Genomic DNA, 17661 nt, shown 5'->3' on the forward strand with positions numbered 1-17661 from the left:
AAATGTGTGCATGATACAGCTGACAAGGATTCAGCTTGCATTGCAAATTCAGTAGACAACCTCTAAAAGCATAAATATAGACTATGTAGTAACAGTTTAATACCGTCAATGAGACATATCAAAGTAATTCAATATAGAATGCACTATTAGATGATGTTTCTTTTATATACTTTATATTTTTGCTGTGGCTGGAATAGTATTTAATAGTTTCAAGGTTCTACAAGTTAAACTCAGAGAAAATCTGGCAAACAGTATCAGTATCTGCACTGAAGAGCTAAATGTTTAATAATAAATACTAAGATACTATTTAGATTCCCCATACCTCATGCACACAGTTGAAGAGCTCCCAATCATAAATTGTCATCTGGTACGCTAAGTCTTTGGAGCTCATGAGTTCAAAAGTTCCCACAGTTCCAGTCGATGGGCCTTCTTGTTCTGGCAGGGGTGTCTGTCAATAAGAATAATGATACAAGACTATTTCAAAATGCTAATTTGCACAACCAACGCTTAGTCCTCTGAAGAACTCTTGATTTTTTTTTTCAATGTCACCAGTTTCTGAAGGGGTTTCAAATAGTATAGCTGGAGTCTGCTTTCAACTACAGGTAGCAATAAAGCCGCTTTTATCAATTCCCATTTCTACATGCACACGGATCCGAAGCACAACATACAAACCTAATGTTTTTGCAACAAACAGATTTTAGTGATGTGAATTATTTCCTTTATTATAATTTAGAAAGCTGTAACAATCTAATAAGTGTATCTCATACTTTCTCTTTTAGTATACATTGCATATATTCCAGTCTTCGGATCATTATCTGACATTTGTGATTGTATAACTCCCAGTTGAGTTATTGGGAGTTTTATGTGTTCAAAGAATACATTCCTTTGAGTTATTAAACTATTAATTTTAAATGGATTTTCATATAATCTAATAAAACATGTGAGCTGCAGTTTTGCATAAAATACAATTCTTAAACTAAATCTATTTAAAATGTAGTCTGGGATGATTCCATATTTGGAGTCATCTACTGTATATTTTAGGGTCAAACACACTAAACCATCCATACAAAAATTATTCAGTTGCCAAACAATATACCTGTTGCCAATTCACATGCACCCTGTAAACACATCCTGGGACTTTAACAGTGTTTTATGTGAACCTACATTTTAAATTGCTTTTGCTTCCAGGAGAGGGCAGTGTAGTTCACTTACAATTATTTCCACAAATTCCTCCATGCTATCTTTAATTTTTAATGACTATAATCTAATATGTTGCAGATTATGATAGAAAAATGTGCTGTCAACAGACCAGGTCCCACCCTGAGTCCAACGTGAACCAGGGCTGCAAGATCAGGTCTTATATTTCAACAGACTATATCTCCAAACAAGAAAGTTACGATTACTACATTATTCTGCACTTGCAAAAGAAATTATGGCTGCAAAAATTTAAAAATAAATAGAGCTCTCTGGATTAATATACCAGCCGGACTTTAAATAATACATAAATAAACAGTAAATTTATTTCTGCTAGAATTGCTGCTTTTTGTTCTCTATGATAAACTTGCATCACAAACAACATAATGATACAATCATGTCAAACTGATCCAAAATAATTTGCAATAAACTACTAGCATTATGGCTCTACAAGCCTAGCTTTTTATTTTTACCTTCAGGAAAGAGTGACTTTTGCCAAAATGAAATAGATTTTTGTTCCTATTCAGAGACCAGCACAACACATTTCTGTGTTACCATTACAAGCAGCTGGCCCTAAATATATTTTCCAATGCTGGAGAAGAAACATTTAGACTTAGACACACAAGATATTTGCAAATTTATCCATTTCAGAATAACCCCCTTATTTTCACAAGGGGCTTGTCAAGCAAAACATCAACAAATTCACAAATTAGAAAGCGTATTCTTAAATGGTAAAAGGTGTTTCATTCTGTAGGATTCTGCTAGTTGTTAACACCATTCTTCAGAATACTGCAGGAACAGTCAATGTGTGGACTTCTTTTACGGAGAGCTGAGAAGCAACTATAAGATGCTTAATGCCCTCTACTCGTCCTGAAGCCAACAGGAGCTGAGAACTGTCAGAACATCACAGGATTGGGACTTTGTCACATTTGAACGGTACAATAAAGTGTATTTGACATATTCAGTCCATGCTAACTGGAGATAGGAAAGATGGAAAAGGTAGCCAAGGACTGAAAATTTACAACTAAATATCTAAATCTAAAACAGAAGCAAAACTCAGATTTTGCAATACCTATTAAAGAAAGAAGGCATACATGCTAAGTAACTTGTTAAAAGCATACCGGAGGTCTGGAATAATAGAGTTTATGGTGACATGGCTTGGCAATGACAGTTGTTTTTAATGAAGTAAAAGGAACAAAATGTACAGTAAAAATCAAGCTTCATAACAACAGGCCCCATGGACATTGTTAAAGTTACTGTATGAATAAGCACTTATGAACAATTTTACTTAAGGAAATCCAGACTTTCTACTTAGAATATTTTCTGTGATTTTGTCATGGTATTTGGGGGGAGGGGGGGCAGGCAGAAATGGTTTTAAAGCACTTACTGCATGAATCAAGTCTATATAATACTTCAATTGATAACATCTAACTCCCCTTATACAAACGGGGACGGGGGGGTCAGAAGAAGATAATTCTATAATCAGATCTGCACCACAGATCTAGGTTATAATATTTTCCTCTGCCTACATACTCAGTTCCATTTAGAATATTGGAGTCAAAATTTGCTGTGTGGATAAGAGAACAATTTTTGCCCTAGTTTAAGAAATGATACTATTATCCTTTTTTTTTCTTTTTCTTTTTTTAAATAAGGGCGCTTTTCCCACAGCACTGTGACAAAATTTTCACTCTGAATCTCTCAGATGAGCTAAGACATTCAAAAGGCAGAATGGGGCAAGAAACTTTTGAGCTACTAGTGTTCAAAGTACAGTAAAAGTTGTGTTATCTGGCACTTGATCAAACAGAAAGCTCTATTGACCCGCATTTCTGCTATCTCCCAATACAAATCTTCAGTCTAGTAACTGGGACTAGTATACTGCTCAGGAAGTTATGCAATTGAACATTCTGCAATCTACTTTTATGGAAAAGAGGCAGAACACAAGTAAGCAAGCTGATATCAGGGATTTATTCAAAAAAGCAGCTTCCAGGATGTGTCATAGGGTCATTACAGATTCAGCCCAATCCCCTACACCTTCTACATCTACAACGGTAATTTGTATTGATAATGATGGTCCTGAGGCACTGCAAGATCCTAAAGTGTCTTCAAATCAAAGAAAGAATAAATTATGTTCAGTATAGTTTTAGTGTTGAGTGTATTTTTAGTGATGTAGCTGTACGCCATACACTGCACATTGTGATGTAGTGTTATAGGGTAGCCTACTGTATAGAAAACTTTACCTGTAAACACCTAAGTGCTTCAAGAAACCAAGCACTCTGCAGTGCAGTGCTACTACTGGATTGGTGAGTACCTGTATACTATTTTATACTTTATTCATTTTATTGTATTCTAATTCTTTGAAAATTGGTATTCCATTGTTAAGTATAACTCTTAGTTAGCTGGAATTTTTGACTAACTGGCACCCCCCATTTTTCAACATGCCAGATAACAAAGCTTTTACAGTATCTGGAAAGTTAAGTTCCAAAGAAGCTCTCTGATTTGCAATGCTGAGAACAGTATACATACATACATACCAGGGAATCAAATTGGTCTCTTGGGCAAGCGAACAGACGTCCATTAACACTGAGAGTCGTAAATGCTGAAACTTCATTAGGTTTGAGCACAACCTTTTCTATAAAAATGAAATCATACAATTGCCTATTAAATGCATGTGGAATTAACAGCAGTGACCTAACAACAACAAGAAATTAGTAGATATGTGCATTACTTGAATGAGTATAGTGAATGCCCTAGATACAAGGTAGATGACTGCAAGAACCCACTTACTGAAGAAAAGTGACCTCAATATATAAAAGAGCAAAGCTCAAATGAAATCCCCATTGATCTGGGACATGGAATCCTAACCTGCAGACTGAAATCAAGAGTCAGGGATCATGCATAGCAACCTTTAGAAACTACCACAGCACCAAAACCCAACAGTAATTAGATCACCATTCTCTCGAGCAGGGAGAGATTAGATAGCTGTTTGTATTCCAAAACAGACTTGAAAGTCAGTAAGTGCATTTCACCACACCCTCAGGCAACTGTACTCAGCCTGAGCCCTCATCATGGCAGTCCTAAAAAATGGAGTGGAGTGCAGATCACAGGTAAAGAAGAGCTTATAAATTGATTTATGAATCATTCTCTCCCTGGGTATGCTAAGAAGGCTGCCTGTCACCCACAATTGAAACAAAAAAATGCTGCAACTGCAAAAAAGTGGGACAGGATTTGCTCCTAAGGAAGAAATTTCATATTAGTTGAACATATATTAAAATGTACTGGAATAGCCTTTACCAAACTATCATTGGTTTTGTGCTTCATTTTAAATGAGAAGCATTAAAGATCATTCAAAAACCATACCTCCTCCTGAACTCATCTTTACTATGATCAAGCCTTCTCCAGAACCCAGTTTATCTGCTACCGCGCTGATCACTTCCTTAACAGAGGCCACCACCGGCACGCGGATAGTAGTGTAGGTGTGATCTATACAGTATACCTTAAACAGAACTAAAGACAAAAGAGTGCATTGTGAATACTCTACATAACCGAATACAGTTTACTGTGCAAACTATTTGCTGTACTTCAATAACCAATTGCTCACAGATATAACAAACACTAGCAGGTCGCCACAAGTTTATTTGATACTGTAGCTCCAAGATTGCTAATTGTTCTAAAGTTTGACTAATTTCAATAACTGATTTGCAGGAACTTCTAGCAAATTATACGATATCAGAAATTCCAGTGTTACCATATTATTAATAAAAGGCAGTATCACTTGATATTTCCTTAAGTTTCAGGCCACTGGATAGTCAAATATTAAATAAGTGATTTTTCTTTTTTCAAAACTTAAGAAAAATTGGCTATAAATGCTCTACATACAATATAAAGTTTACATATTTACAAAACCAGATTTGATAACAGATTAATGATCACAATCAAAGCTTAATTTAAGCTGCATTGCATTTGTTCTAGTGTCCCTTTTTTATATTTAAATATATTATTGAGAAATCAAGAATGTTTCGGAAAATGAGAGGAAATGGCCTTGCAACAAACATACAATTGTAAAAAACTGGGGTTCTGAAGCAATTAAAAAAATTAAACATGCTTAATCGTGCTGTTAAACAATAATAGAATACCATGTATTTAAATATTTTTGGACATTTTCTACATTTTCAAATTTCAGTTACAACACAGAACACAAAGTGTACAGTTCTCACTTTATATTTATTTTTACTACAAATATTTGCAATGTAAAAAACAAAAGAAATAGTATTTTTCAATTCACCTAATATAAGTACTGTAGTGCAATCTCTTTATCATGAAAGCTGAACTTACCAATGTAGGATTATGTACAAAAAATAACTTAATTAAAAAATAGAACAATGGAAAACTTTAGTGCCTCTGAGTCCACTCAGTGCTACTTCTTGTTCAGCCAATTGCTCAAACAAGTTTGTTTACATTTGCAGGAGATCATGCTCGCTCCTTGTTTACAATGTCACCTGAAACTGAGAACAGGCATTTGTGTGGCACTGTTGTAGCTAGCATCGCTAAGTTATTTACATGCCAGATGCGCTAAAGATTCATATGTCCCTCCCTGATTCAACCACCATTCCAGAGGACATGCATCCATGTCGATGATGAGTTTTGCTCGATAACAATCCAAAGTAGTGTGGACCAACACATGTTCATTTTCATCATCTGAGTCAGATTCCACCAGAAGAGGGTTGACTTTCTTTTTTGGTGGTTTGGGTTCTGTAGTTTCCCCATCAGAGTGTTGCTCTTTTAAGGCTTCTGAAAACATGCTCCACACCTTGTCCCTCTCAGATTTTGGAAGGCACTTCAGATTCTTAAACCTTTGGTTGAGTGCTGTAGCTATCTTTAGAAATCTCACATTGGTACCTTCTTTGCATTTTGTCAAATCTTCAGTGAAGGTGTTTTTAAAACAAACAACATGTGCTGGGTCATCATCCGAGACTGCTGTAACACGAAATATATGGCAGAATGTGGATAAAACAGAGCAGGAGACATACAATTCTCCTCCAAGGAGTTCAGTCACAAATTTGATTAACATATTATTTTTTAATGAGCATCATCAGCCTGGAAGCATGTCCTCTGGAATGGTGGCCGAAGAATAAAGGTACGTATGAATGTTATGAATGTTTAGCATATCTGGCATGTAAATACCTTGCAATGCTGGCTACAAAATTGCCGCGCGAATGCCTGTTCTCACTGTCAGGTGACATTGTAAATAAGAAGCTGGCAGCATTATCTCCTGTAAATGTAAACAAACTTGTCTTAGCCATTGGCTGAATAAGAAGTAGGACTGAGTGGACTTGTAGGCTCTAAAGTTTTACATTAGTTTGTTTTTGAGTGCAGTTACGTAACAAAAAAAAATCTATATGTGTAAATTGCACTTTCACAATAAAGAGATTTCACTACAGTACTTGTGTGAGGTGAACTGAAAAATACTATTTCTTTTGTTTATGATTTTTACAGTGGAAATATTTGTCAACAAAAATAATAATATAAAGTGAGGACTGTACACTTTGTATTCTGTGTTGTAACTGAAATCAATATATTTGAAAATGTAGAAAAACATCCCAAAATATTTAATATATTTCAATTCGTATTCTATTATTTAACACTGTGATTAATTGCAATTCATTTTTTTAATTGTGATTAATATTTTTGAGTTAATCGCGTGAGTTAACTGCGATTAATTGACAGCACTATAAAAATACAATATAGTAAGAATTGCCCCATAAAATAATAGGAAATACAAGGTCATATTGTTGCAGAGACTGCAATGATGTTACATCAGCCAGTAAAGAGCAGGACAGAAGTGGCATAAATTCAAGCCAAAAGAGGAAGCAAGCAAAGACCTCCTTTAGCCCAACTGCCAAACCAAGCCAAATAGCTTATGTTCACTTTGGTGCCTGTCCTATCAATGAGAAATGTATAGCCTTGGGCTCAATTGCTATATAACCCTATAGAATGTGATATTGCTTCCATGGAGGAAGCTCATCTGTGTGGCCTTATGGTGGCTGTTGGTGGCTGGGTGGTAGTTAGTGGTCTGTGATATACAGGAAGTCAGACTAGATGATCTGGTAGTCCCTTCTGGCTTTACATTCTACGACTCTGTGTAAATCCAAAGGGGAGAGATCCAAATTATGGCTCTCTGAATATGTGATGTACATCCATGGCAAGATGCCCCTAGAATCCTATGGAGGTATGAAATACATATATCAGATGAACACTTGTGGATCTCTGTACATGTGATACTGGTTCATCAGCACAAAGCCTGTGAATACACAATGTCCTGGTTGTTTCCACTCACAGATCCCCACATGGAGGGCCCCTTCCATGCATGACTCTTCTCCTATTCATACAGAAGAAGAGAGTGACCAGCTGCCTCCACATGTGGAATGGACTTCAACTAATCCTACTCCACAGATCTGGCTCCATGCTAGGGGGAGGGCAGGGACTGGGCTGAGGAGGGTCAAAGAGTACAGACACTGTCTCTCTTCCAGTCTGGTGGAGATTTCCAGAATGAGATAATATGGACTAGTGCTGTATTTTTTAGCAATGCTACTTTAATGGAGTCCACAGAGGCCAGAGCCAATGGGTTTCTGTAGTAGTTAGGATTTTTTTTAATACAATACCAATTAATTTTCTAAAATATCAATTTAATCAAAATATGATGCTTGCTCTATCAACAGGACATACCTGGAGTCCTGGCTCTAATGAAATACTATGCATTTTACATATAGCATTCTCCATACCTAGCATCATAAAACACTTTGCTATGAGAGGTAGAACAGAAAGATAATACAGGAGTTGGATACAGCAACATACTATATAAAATGACATACTGAGGTAAAGTAGAACAAAAGGAACAAGGGACAAAGGAACAAGTAGAACAAAAGGAACAAGCAATAGAGATGAAAGTAAATATCCTAGCAAACTAGTAGAAGGGGGAAAGAGGGTGGAAGGATGCAGCAATGGAAAAAAGAAAGGCAAGTAGAATTTAATGTTGACTGTCAGCTAAAATGGAGAAAAAAGATTCAAGATGAGATTTGAGATATGGAAAAAAAAAAAAGGCATGCCTGATACAGAGCACACTGAAGTCAGTGCAAATCTGTCCATTGATTTCTGCAGGCTTTGGAGTAAGCCTTCAGATTGTTCTGAAGGACGGAGTGGACACGGAATACAAGACATCAGAGATGGAAAATATCTATGAGTAATCAGATCTTTCCAGACGCCAGTGCAAGATTGCTCTTCGTTTTCAAGTACCTTATCCACTGCTGGAGTATTGAACTGGATGTTCTCTCTCAAATGTTAAAGATTTGGAAATGAATTAAATTATAGAAGATGTGCTGTGCACCTGCTGTTTAGATCTACTGCAACTCATCTTTGGAAATAATTCTTGCTCTGTCTCCCTGTATGCTGTCAGCTTTCTCAGAAGATGGACTAGTATATTAACAAGCAGAGTAAAACACAAGATGTCGTCACAATATGCATCTGTAAGTCTTAAAGATAAAGTTCTTTAGAAGTTTGTACCTCCTACATTGCCTAGTTCTTAAAACATGGCATGGTATGTGTAATTTACAAAGTACTTTCCGTGAATCAACATGAGATTTGCAATCTACAGAGAGCTAGAAATTTCCACATGTGGCACTCTTGCCTAGGATGGGTAATAAATCATAACAGACTAACACCAGTTTCCCAATCAAATGTATCAAGATTTTCATCACGTATAAGGGACAGAAACCTTAATAATTCAGGATGCTATCAGGGCCCCTTCTGGTCATGATGGTGTATGAGGGGGACGGTGAATGAGTTGGTGTCTGCATAGGTAAATGGGAGATGAATAGTGGTAAGGGTAAGAGTGATTTTATTGACAGTGTGTTGTTGGGGTGGAGGGAAGAGAGAGAGACACAGAGATATACAGTGATGCAGGACACTATTTTCTTCAGAGAGCACAGACCAATACACTAAAAAGGATGCCTGGGAACCCTGCTTCATGCCTGATGTTCTTACTGTCCCTGCCTCAGTGACCTGCTCACTTGCTGGAAATGCTGTCCCTATCTCAGGTTGGAGAAACTGTTAAGAAAGAAAATCGTATCGGGTACGGCACTATTTAAACTGTGTCTTGACCTAATTAAAAAAATGATTCAAAACTGGAGAAAGTGTGAAAGAGGCTAATGTGAGGGAAGAGTGAGGTGAGGAGTTAGCTGGGAGAAAGACAGAATGGGGTCCTTGCTTTTCAATTTTTGGGAGTGAGAACTTGATCCCACCAAAATTTGAGGAGCCCAGTATCTCCTTATTGTGATTTTCCATGCCAGAATGGGAGAGGCAGCTGGTATTTGCTCAAGGACGTGCAGATCTAACGGAGGACAAAAGAAGAGGGAGACCATGCTAACATAGTTTTAGAAGTGAAAAAGTCAGAAACCCAGAGCTAGACAGCAGTACAGCAGTCATGGTCCACTGTCCCAGGGCAAAGTGCCCTAAAGCCAGCTTAACCAGCTTCCAGAGGACAGGGCCTTCAGCTGGCGCAGCACTGCTCTGCAGGCTCCTATGCATACAATCAGGAGACCAGCGCCTGAAGCACGGCTGAGGAAAGACGGCATGGCCAAGGTGTCTCTAAGCTCTTCTGATCCTTAGTTGCTGTAATGGCACTTAGGGCCATAAGCAGCTGGTTCAACTTAGTTCAGGCTGTAAATTGTTCTAAGTTGCACCGAGGAGCCTAGTATCTCCTTATTGTGAATTTTGGTGGCATTTTCGCGGATGCTTGACCGCCGGCCAGGATGCCCCCGTGGGTGCCACGGCGCCCGTGGGCACCGCATTGGGGACGCCTGCTCTATTGACTTCAGTGAGGAGAGAACACAGATAAATGAGATCAGGTTGTTGATCCATTAAGTACATGATCCTGGCTCCTGCAGCGCCCATTCCTACTTCCAGGCAGGCAACTCCCTTCTATCAATAATGCACCTGGCCAACTGGCAGTGCCGGACATGGGCAGGGGGAATTCCTTAGTGTTCTCTGTGGCAATCAGCAAACACCTTCAGCCATGAGATTTGACTACTCTAACTGTAGCATTCATAATTATAAATGTCATTACTCATAAATGCATGGATTTTAAGGGCAGAAGGGACCATTATGATCATATAGCCTGACCTCCTGTATGAGACAAGCTACAGAATTTCTCCTGGTAATTCCTGCAGCAAATCCAGTCAATTGATGGGCTACAACACATTTTTAATCCAGTTTTGATTTAAAGACTCCAACTGATGGAGAATTGACCATATCCTTTAGTAACCTGTGTCAATAGGTAATTATCCACACTGCTAAAAACTTGTATCTCATTTCCAGTCTGAATATTGCTGACTTCAAATTCCAGCCATTGGATCTTGCTGTGTTTCTGTCTGATACATTAAATAGTCCTCTAATATCAGTTAACCGCTCCTTGTTTAGGTACTAATAGACCATCATCAAGTCACCTCTTAAACCTCTCTTCCATAAACTAAATAGATTGAACTCTTAAGTTCCTCACTGTAAGGCCTGGTTTCCAGACCATGAGTTATTCTTGTAGGTCTTCTCTGAACCCTCTTCAACTTTTCAGCATCCATTCTAAAGTCTGGATACCAGAACCGGGTACAACATTCCAGCAGTGGTCTCACTAATGCCATATACAAATATAATGCCACCTCCTTGATATTCTTTACTTTATACAGCTAAGAATCATGGTAGCCCTTTTTGCTGGAGCTTCACACTGGGAGCTCACATTCGTTTACTTACCAACAATGACGTTCTTTTCAGATCACTGCTTTCCAGGGCACAGTCTCCTATTCTATAAATCCATTTTTTGATCCTAGCTGTGCAGCCTTGCATTTTGGCTATATTTTTATTACTACTGTTCCTACAGTTATCCAAAGTGTCCCCTGACTGACAGAACAATGCTGGGTTCGAAGCTGGGGCAGCTTTTATTGTGAAGATACATTTTTAACACCTGTTTGAAATGTTGACTAACAGTTGGGAAAAGGTGCCAGGATTTATGGGATTTTTAAAATATCTTCGGTTACAATGGATAAATCACAGAGCCAGGTCTCCAATCTGCCTCCACACAGAGGAGCTTCTCCAGTCCAAAATAAAAAGAAAGTCTGAAAAGTGAGTAGAGCTGAAAGTCTCAGTCTGAGGCACTGACGTAAATTTTATTTTCAACTCTGCATGGGAGTCAAACTAAAGACAAAATGGTTCATACGAGCAAACATAGGCTTCTATTTAATAGACCTTTCTGTCATAGGCAAGAGATCCAGAGCCTGACTCGCCATTCTATTTACACACATTTTATGACAATGTAACTCCAATTAAATCTACAGAGTTACACCCATGCGTAACTAGTGGGGAGGAAGAGCCTCAGTGTCATGTGTGTTACTGATCACTCATTGCACATGTACTATACACCTACATCTTGCTAGTGCTGTTTTTCAAACTGCTTTGTTTATTAATTTTAAAGGATCTGAGGAAGTGTATTTTTTCCTCTGAGGAAGTTATATTAAAATCAGTGACTAAGCACCATGTTAAGCAAGGAAATGCAAACATGTTTTTGGCCCAGATTTATAAATTGGGGATACTTATGATTATTTTGATCTCTGCCCCAGAAGTGAAAAATTTATTACAAACATCAGAAAACAGAGTGCCGCAAACCCCTGTATGTATATACTTACTTTCATCACTCCCCCTGATTGGCTGGCGTTTTTGAGCTCTGTCATCAGTTGTATTAAACTGCTGCAAAAGTACTTTGTGCTGCCAGAAACAAACAAACAAAATCCCATAGTCATAAATGCAAGAAGAAATGTGGAGTAGATCTAATCAGACATACTATATCAAAGATGCAGGTGAAAAAGTAAAACAAATACATTTGCAGTGTAATTCTTGAAAATATTTCAATTCGTGTTGTTCTAATAAATTGTATGTTACTGAAAAGGAAAGTCTGTAAGTCTTAAAGCAAAGCCTTTGTTTTAGAAAATTGCCAGACAAAATCCATTTACCTTCTTTTGTGGCGCCTTAGTTTCTTCTGAACTATAGAAAGCAGAAAAAGCATACTGTATCATTAAATATATTTTGGAAGATATTTCCTGCAATATATCAGTTTAGACATTGACCACTCTCCAAACCATTGTATCTAGGTATTCATACATGTTTTATACTAAGAAAATAAAGGAAGATTATCATAGTCTAAACTAGGATTGGGCAAATATTGCAAAAATTGTACATAAATATTAATTTGCAATTTTGTTCATAGCTTCATAGACTAAGGCCAGATGGAACCATTAGATTATCTAGTCTGATCTCTTTGCTTCAGTGGAATTTACAATTCTTTTCATATTCTGTCTGTGAACATTTACAAGTGAATTTGGTATTTCCAAGAATGTTCATACAGAGAAAAAGTGTCACATATGCTTGTCTGAACATGCATGCATGGAAGAATTTTTCTGTTAGAGCAGCCATCTTGAAAGCTTCCCATGGATTTGGGGAACACTTTCCAGCCAGCTCTAAGACAGACATTTTTCACTGGGTATTTAGTTGTGAAATGAACCAAAAAAGTAAAGACCTTACATTTGTTTTACAGTCTTCTCTAGCTCTGAGAGTTGCTCTTTTAGTGCTGTAATAATTCTTGCATCATCTGACACAGATACATAAAATTCCTGTGAATGATACAGAACAGTCTTTGAATAACAAAACGATAGATGAGTTGTACCTAAAAGGATAAAGGATTAGTGAACTTACATATGCCAGTTTACTGATTACTAAGAGTGAGACCCAGCTTAGTGAATAGGGGAACAATAACATGCCCCACAACACTCAAATTCTGGGCCTATTCCTGTATTCCTTCTGTTTGTGTAACTCCAGTGGATTTAAATTAAAACTGCACATACAGGAAGGAAGCATGATAGTAAAAATGTGAGACAGATGTGAATGTGCTTTTTCTAATTAAGCACTGCCCTGCCAAAGCCAATACTCTATACTTATAATTTTATACATAATGCAGTGAAACACTCTTACAGTTAGGTCATTTTGTTTTAAAGGAGCAAACTCACCATTGTTGTTGTTGTTGTTATTCCTTATATGACACCCCAAATGGACCACAGAGCAAATACAAAGGCAGGGTACCTGCCCCCAAAGAGTTTACAATCTTCATAACAATTGACATTGTTATGGGTCAAATGCTGTAGCTAGACTGCATGTATGGGAGATCTGCAGGGACCTTGGGGGCAAGGATTCCAGGCTACAGCAGCCAGTGTGGCTGCAGAGCAGTTGGAGATGGAGTGGTCTTTGGCTTCACATAGTGACAGATCCTCTAGCCCCTCCCTGGCACATCCCAACAAGATTCAAACAAACAATCTACATGACAGGGTTTGTAGCATGCAGAGGGTCTATTCTCCCTTGGTGAAATCCTGCCTCTCACCCCTGCACAGCAGAACTACAATGGTTCTGCTGTTGTCAGAGCCCTCTTCATCGTTGTGCATTAAAATAAAAACCAATCACGTGTGTACTCTGCAGCCAAAACTGAGAAAGAAAACACAAACAGAACATTGCACTTTAAAATTATCTATGGCATCTACATTCTTATTAACAGAATTCTAAAGGCTGTGAAGTGGATTTATGCAAATCCTCTTTGGTAGCTGCTCTTCAGTATAATGATACAATAGCAATCGCACTGTACCTCCAGAAAGGCCATTGCTGCTTCATCCTCTTGTAGTAGATCTCCATACAAAGCAGCCCACTGTAGAACCAGTCGGATGACTCGCCTTTTATTATTAAGTGCATAATCCATTTTCTCCTGCTCTGAACCTTGGGAAGGCTGGGCATGGTAAGTGCCAAGGTGTCAAGGAAAATATTTATGCGTTAAGAGGTCCAATACAGTAAGAATTGAGGAAATTACTCCTTTCGGGGGCTTTCCAGAAGGAATTTCATGATCAATGAGGTTAGAGGGTCAGATTTAGACACCTTTTTTGTTTCTTACCATATTATAAAGGTATAATGAAGCCTCTCAGTAGCACCATTCATGAAACAATAGAGGGCATTTTCTTAGGAAGGTATCAAGAATCACAATCAGACTGTTTGTCACAGCTTTATAATGGAGCAAGAGAGATGACACTTAAGAGCCAGGGAAAGGTGGTTAATCACTTCATCTAAAGAGAACATCAGTTCTGTTCTTCTGGTAGAAGAACAAGGAATCTGTCACATAGGTTAGCTGTGTATCATATCCTGTGCACAGCACTTTGTGACATGCATTTAATAACATAAACAATAAAATATAAAGCTACATATTTAACAAATGGTGGCTTTACTCCTTTAAATTTTTAATTGCAAAAACATGGAAATAGATGCAAGAACTTTTTCTGAAAAGGAAAAAAAATGTAAAAAAAGATAAAGATATAAACAAACTGCACCAAAACATAGTTTCTGCATGCACATATCTTGTAAGTACCACAAAGGACAGCACACCTCTGAAGTGTCACTCCTGTATCTACAACTTTAATCTAAAGAACACTGGGCTTGTTTAAAAGACTGCACTGATGCCTCTAAAAATCTATGGGGAGCAGACTAGAGAGCGGGGGGTTGGCCTGTGGACCCTCTCCCCAACCAGAGGGAGGTAGGTTCAAGAGATTTATTGAATCAAGATTTTATTTTAGTAACATTAAGCCAAATGCACCTCTGGTGTACCTCCATTGTAATGAGCAGATATTCACTGGGGAGAATTGGGCCCATTGAGACTAGGTTTAGGAAAACATTTTCTTTAAATATTGTATTGAGTCATATCATGCATGATTAGATCAAATAATGCAAATGTAAAATGCAGTATGTAATGGTATATAATTTGTGAACTCTGTAAATTCAACTGGCCTGAGTGTTATTTAAAGGCTTCATTCAGCTTGTACTTAAGCTTAGGCTGCTTAGCCACATAAGGGGCCTTACACAGAAATAAATAAATAGAAAGCATGTCCATGGAATTGTAAACAGAAAAGGCTCCCTTTTTGGTTGGAAGTTTGGGGCCAGGGAAGCTTTATTTCAATTTGCAGAAAGAAAAAAGTGGGGGAGAGTGAAGATGTCTACATGGTCTCACAGAATCTCTTTGGAAGAGTCTGTCTCAGAATCACTGCAAAGCAAAACAAAATTCACACGTAATAAATACAGAGAGGTCTACTTATGGGAGAGACCATCAGTACAGCTTGCCTGCTTCCTGGTCTATTACCTCTAGGAAAGGCTGGGTTTATACAGCCTCCTTATATCCCAGCAGGCCTTCCCCCATGCTTGCACTACTAACCTGCCCTAGGGATTACATTTCCAAGCCTGTGGTGCTCTCCCGGTTCTGACAGACAGACAGGCAGGACCCACCAAGAACCAGCTTGATCTCTCACCACTGAAGGGAGAGGGAAGTTCCAGCCCACCTCTGATTATACAAATCCACTCTGGGCACTAAAACCAAAGGTATCAGCAGCCCACATGGCTTTCCCAAGACTTCTTCCTCTCCCTCAGTGACCTCATTTTCTGTCCCAAATGTCCTTTATTGAAAATCTGGCATGGGGTAATACTGGCCTCATAAATCTTAAATTGCCTGTATGCCCCATTATAGACCTTATGCTGACTTTAATTCAAGTCTGATCCTGCTAGGGTTCCCAACTTTGTAATATTTAAAAATCGGACACTCCAGCAAATGCTGGAACCTCCCCTTCCTCTCCCCTGTTCCACCCTTCCTCCTAGGCCTCACCCATACCCCACCTCTTCCCCCAAGGCCCTGCTCCTGCCCTACCCCATCCCCCAGAGGCCCCATCCCCATTCACTCCTCTTTCTGTCTCCCTCCATCACTCACTGCTTTTCCCCTCTCCCCCCCCGCGTGAGTCAGGAGAGACTCGCCTGCAGAGCCGGGGCTAGGAGCTGCAGCCACCCAATGCACGTAGGAGGTGGCCCTGGCTGAGTAGGGGCTGACAGTGGCATGGGTGCTGACATGCCGCCTCCCTGCCTCTTCCACCCGCAGTAACCAGACTTTGGGAGTCTGCTTAGTAGATCTGACTCGACAGTCAGGTCCCCTTTTCAACTAGACTTTCTGGTTGAAAACTGGACACCTGGCCCTCCTAGATCCTGCTCCTATTGAACTGAATAGGAATTTCATCATTGTCTTCAGTGGAAGAAGGATCAGACCCTTCATGCACTTGCCTTGCCTCTTGTTGATTTTAGGCTAATAGTATAAATTGTGGGAGGAAAAACTGCTCCCAATAAACTGATGTTTGTGTGTGAATTAGGGAGAGAATGATTGTAATAACTTGGAGTTGCCTTCCCTGGAAGAATTTTTAGCCATGGCCTCTCCCACATATGATAGCTTTGATATGAATCTGGACATAGTGAACTTTAAGAATACATTCCTTTCCATTGTTTCTGTCAAATCAATGACTGGGGTTCATTCAGGACACTTTCAAGAGCTCAACCAAGAGACTTCAAACTCTTCATTAGAAATTAAAATCATCTGTAAGATCTATATTTCAGTCTTTTCGTATGAAAATTACACCAAGGGCTCTTGTTTTCTTCCACATTAAAGCATCATATGAATAAAGCATTAATTGGAAAAAGGATGGGCTTATGAACATGGAATTTTCTAATATCCCTCTGACCAAAAATACCCATACAGATTAGGCATTTCACTAGGGTTACTGGGACAGTTATATGACTGCTAAGCTTTTGAGTATGAACAGAGATCTGCATTCTAATTTAGTTTAGAATGGATTTAATGCGACTAGGGAAACAACATGTCAGCCTGTTTATGAGAGTGTGTAAATCCAAGGATCATAGGAAATAAATAATATATTGCAGACTATGCTCTCTAACATTTCAGGCAGCAAATTTAACATTCCACTGAGTCATTTTCCTCATGCAGTTTCTACCTTTCAAACACTTATTATTTCACATATTTTTACCTACTTATTAACTGACTCACCACAGACACCAGTAATTTTTACGCTCATTTGCTTATTTTTAATTTGGCTCATAATGGCTCCTTTATTAATGTTATCATGGTGCAAGTTAGTGAAAACCTCCTAATTCTACATGTGGCAGATGCATTGTGGTTTGCAATCAGAAACACAATATTATGTATTTTTGCAATAAGTAAGTGTCAGATATGCAGTTAATTGTGAAACATGAATCAACACCAACATGGTTACAGCTCTGTACTTAGATCTTAGTTATGTTGGCATAAGATATCTTTGCTAGGAAGCAGAAGCAAGTTTTGAGTCTGTTCTTCTATCCATGTAGTCAAAATTTAACTATATTAATAACTAATAATTGTGTAAAGCCAATGTGCATCACTGTGATGGAGTATAAATTCTTGTTGGCATGATGGTAAATGAAGTTAACAAAACATACAATGTATTTTCTGTAGCTGCCCAATGTAAGTATAAAGGTCTAATG

General features: G+C 38.4%; 1 protein-coding gene across 3 annotated transcripts in view; it reads right to left on the bottom strand.

The window, feature by feature from the left end:
- RAPGEF4 (Rap guanine nucleotide exchange factor 4) overlaps positions 1 to 17661 on the bottom strand; it is a 221493-nt gene that overhangs the window by 19267 nt on the left and 184565 nt on the right. For all 3 annotated transcript variants that reach the window (XM_075070110.1, XM_032784584.1, XM_032784586.1), the window contains 7 exons: positions 13919 to 14069; positions 12811 to 12899; positions 12243 to 12273; positions 11919 to 11997; positions 4552 to 4698; positions 3726 to 3823; positions 323 to 448 (listed from right to left, as the gene is read on the bottom strand). In XM_075070110.1, the coding sequence (XP_074926211.1) occupies positions 323 to 448; positions 3726 to 3823; positions 4552 to 4698; positions 11919 to 11997; positions 12243 to 12273; positions 12811 to 12899; positions 13919 to 14069 (721 nt within the window). The remainder of the gene's footprint in view (positions 1 to 322; positions 449 to 3725; positions 3824 to 4551; positions 4699 to 11918; positions 11998 to 12242; positions 12274 to 12810; positions 12900 to 13918; positions 14070 to 17661) is intronic.

The sequence above is a fragment of the Chelonoidis abingdonii genome, chromosome 10, assembly GCF_003597395.2.
Source record: "Chelonoidis abingdonii isolate Lonesome George chromosome 10, CheloAbing_2.0, whole genome shotgun sequence".
NCBI lineage: Eukaryota > Metazoa > Chordata > Testudines > Testudinidae > Chelonoidis > Chelonoidis abingdonii.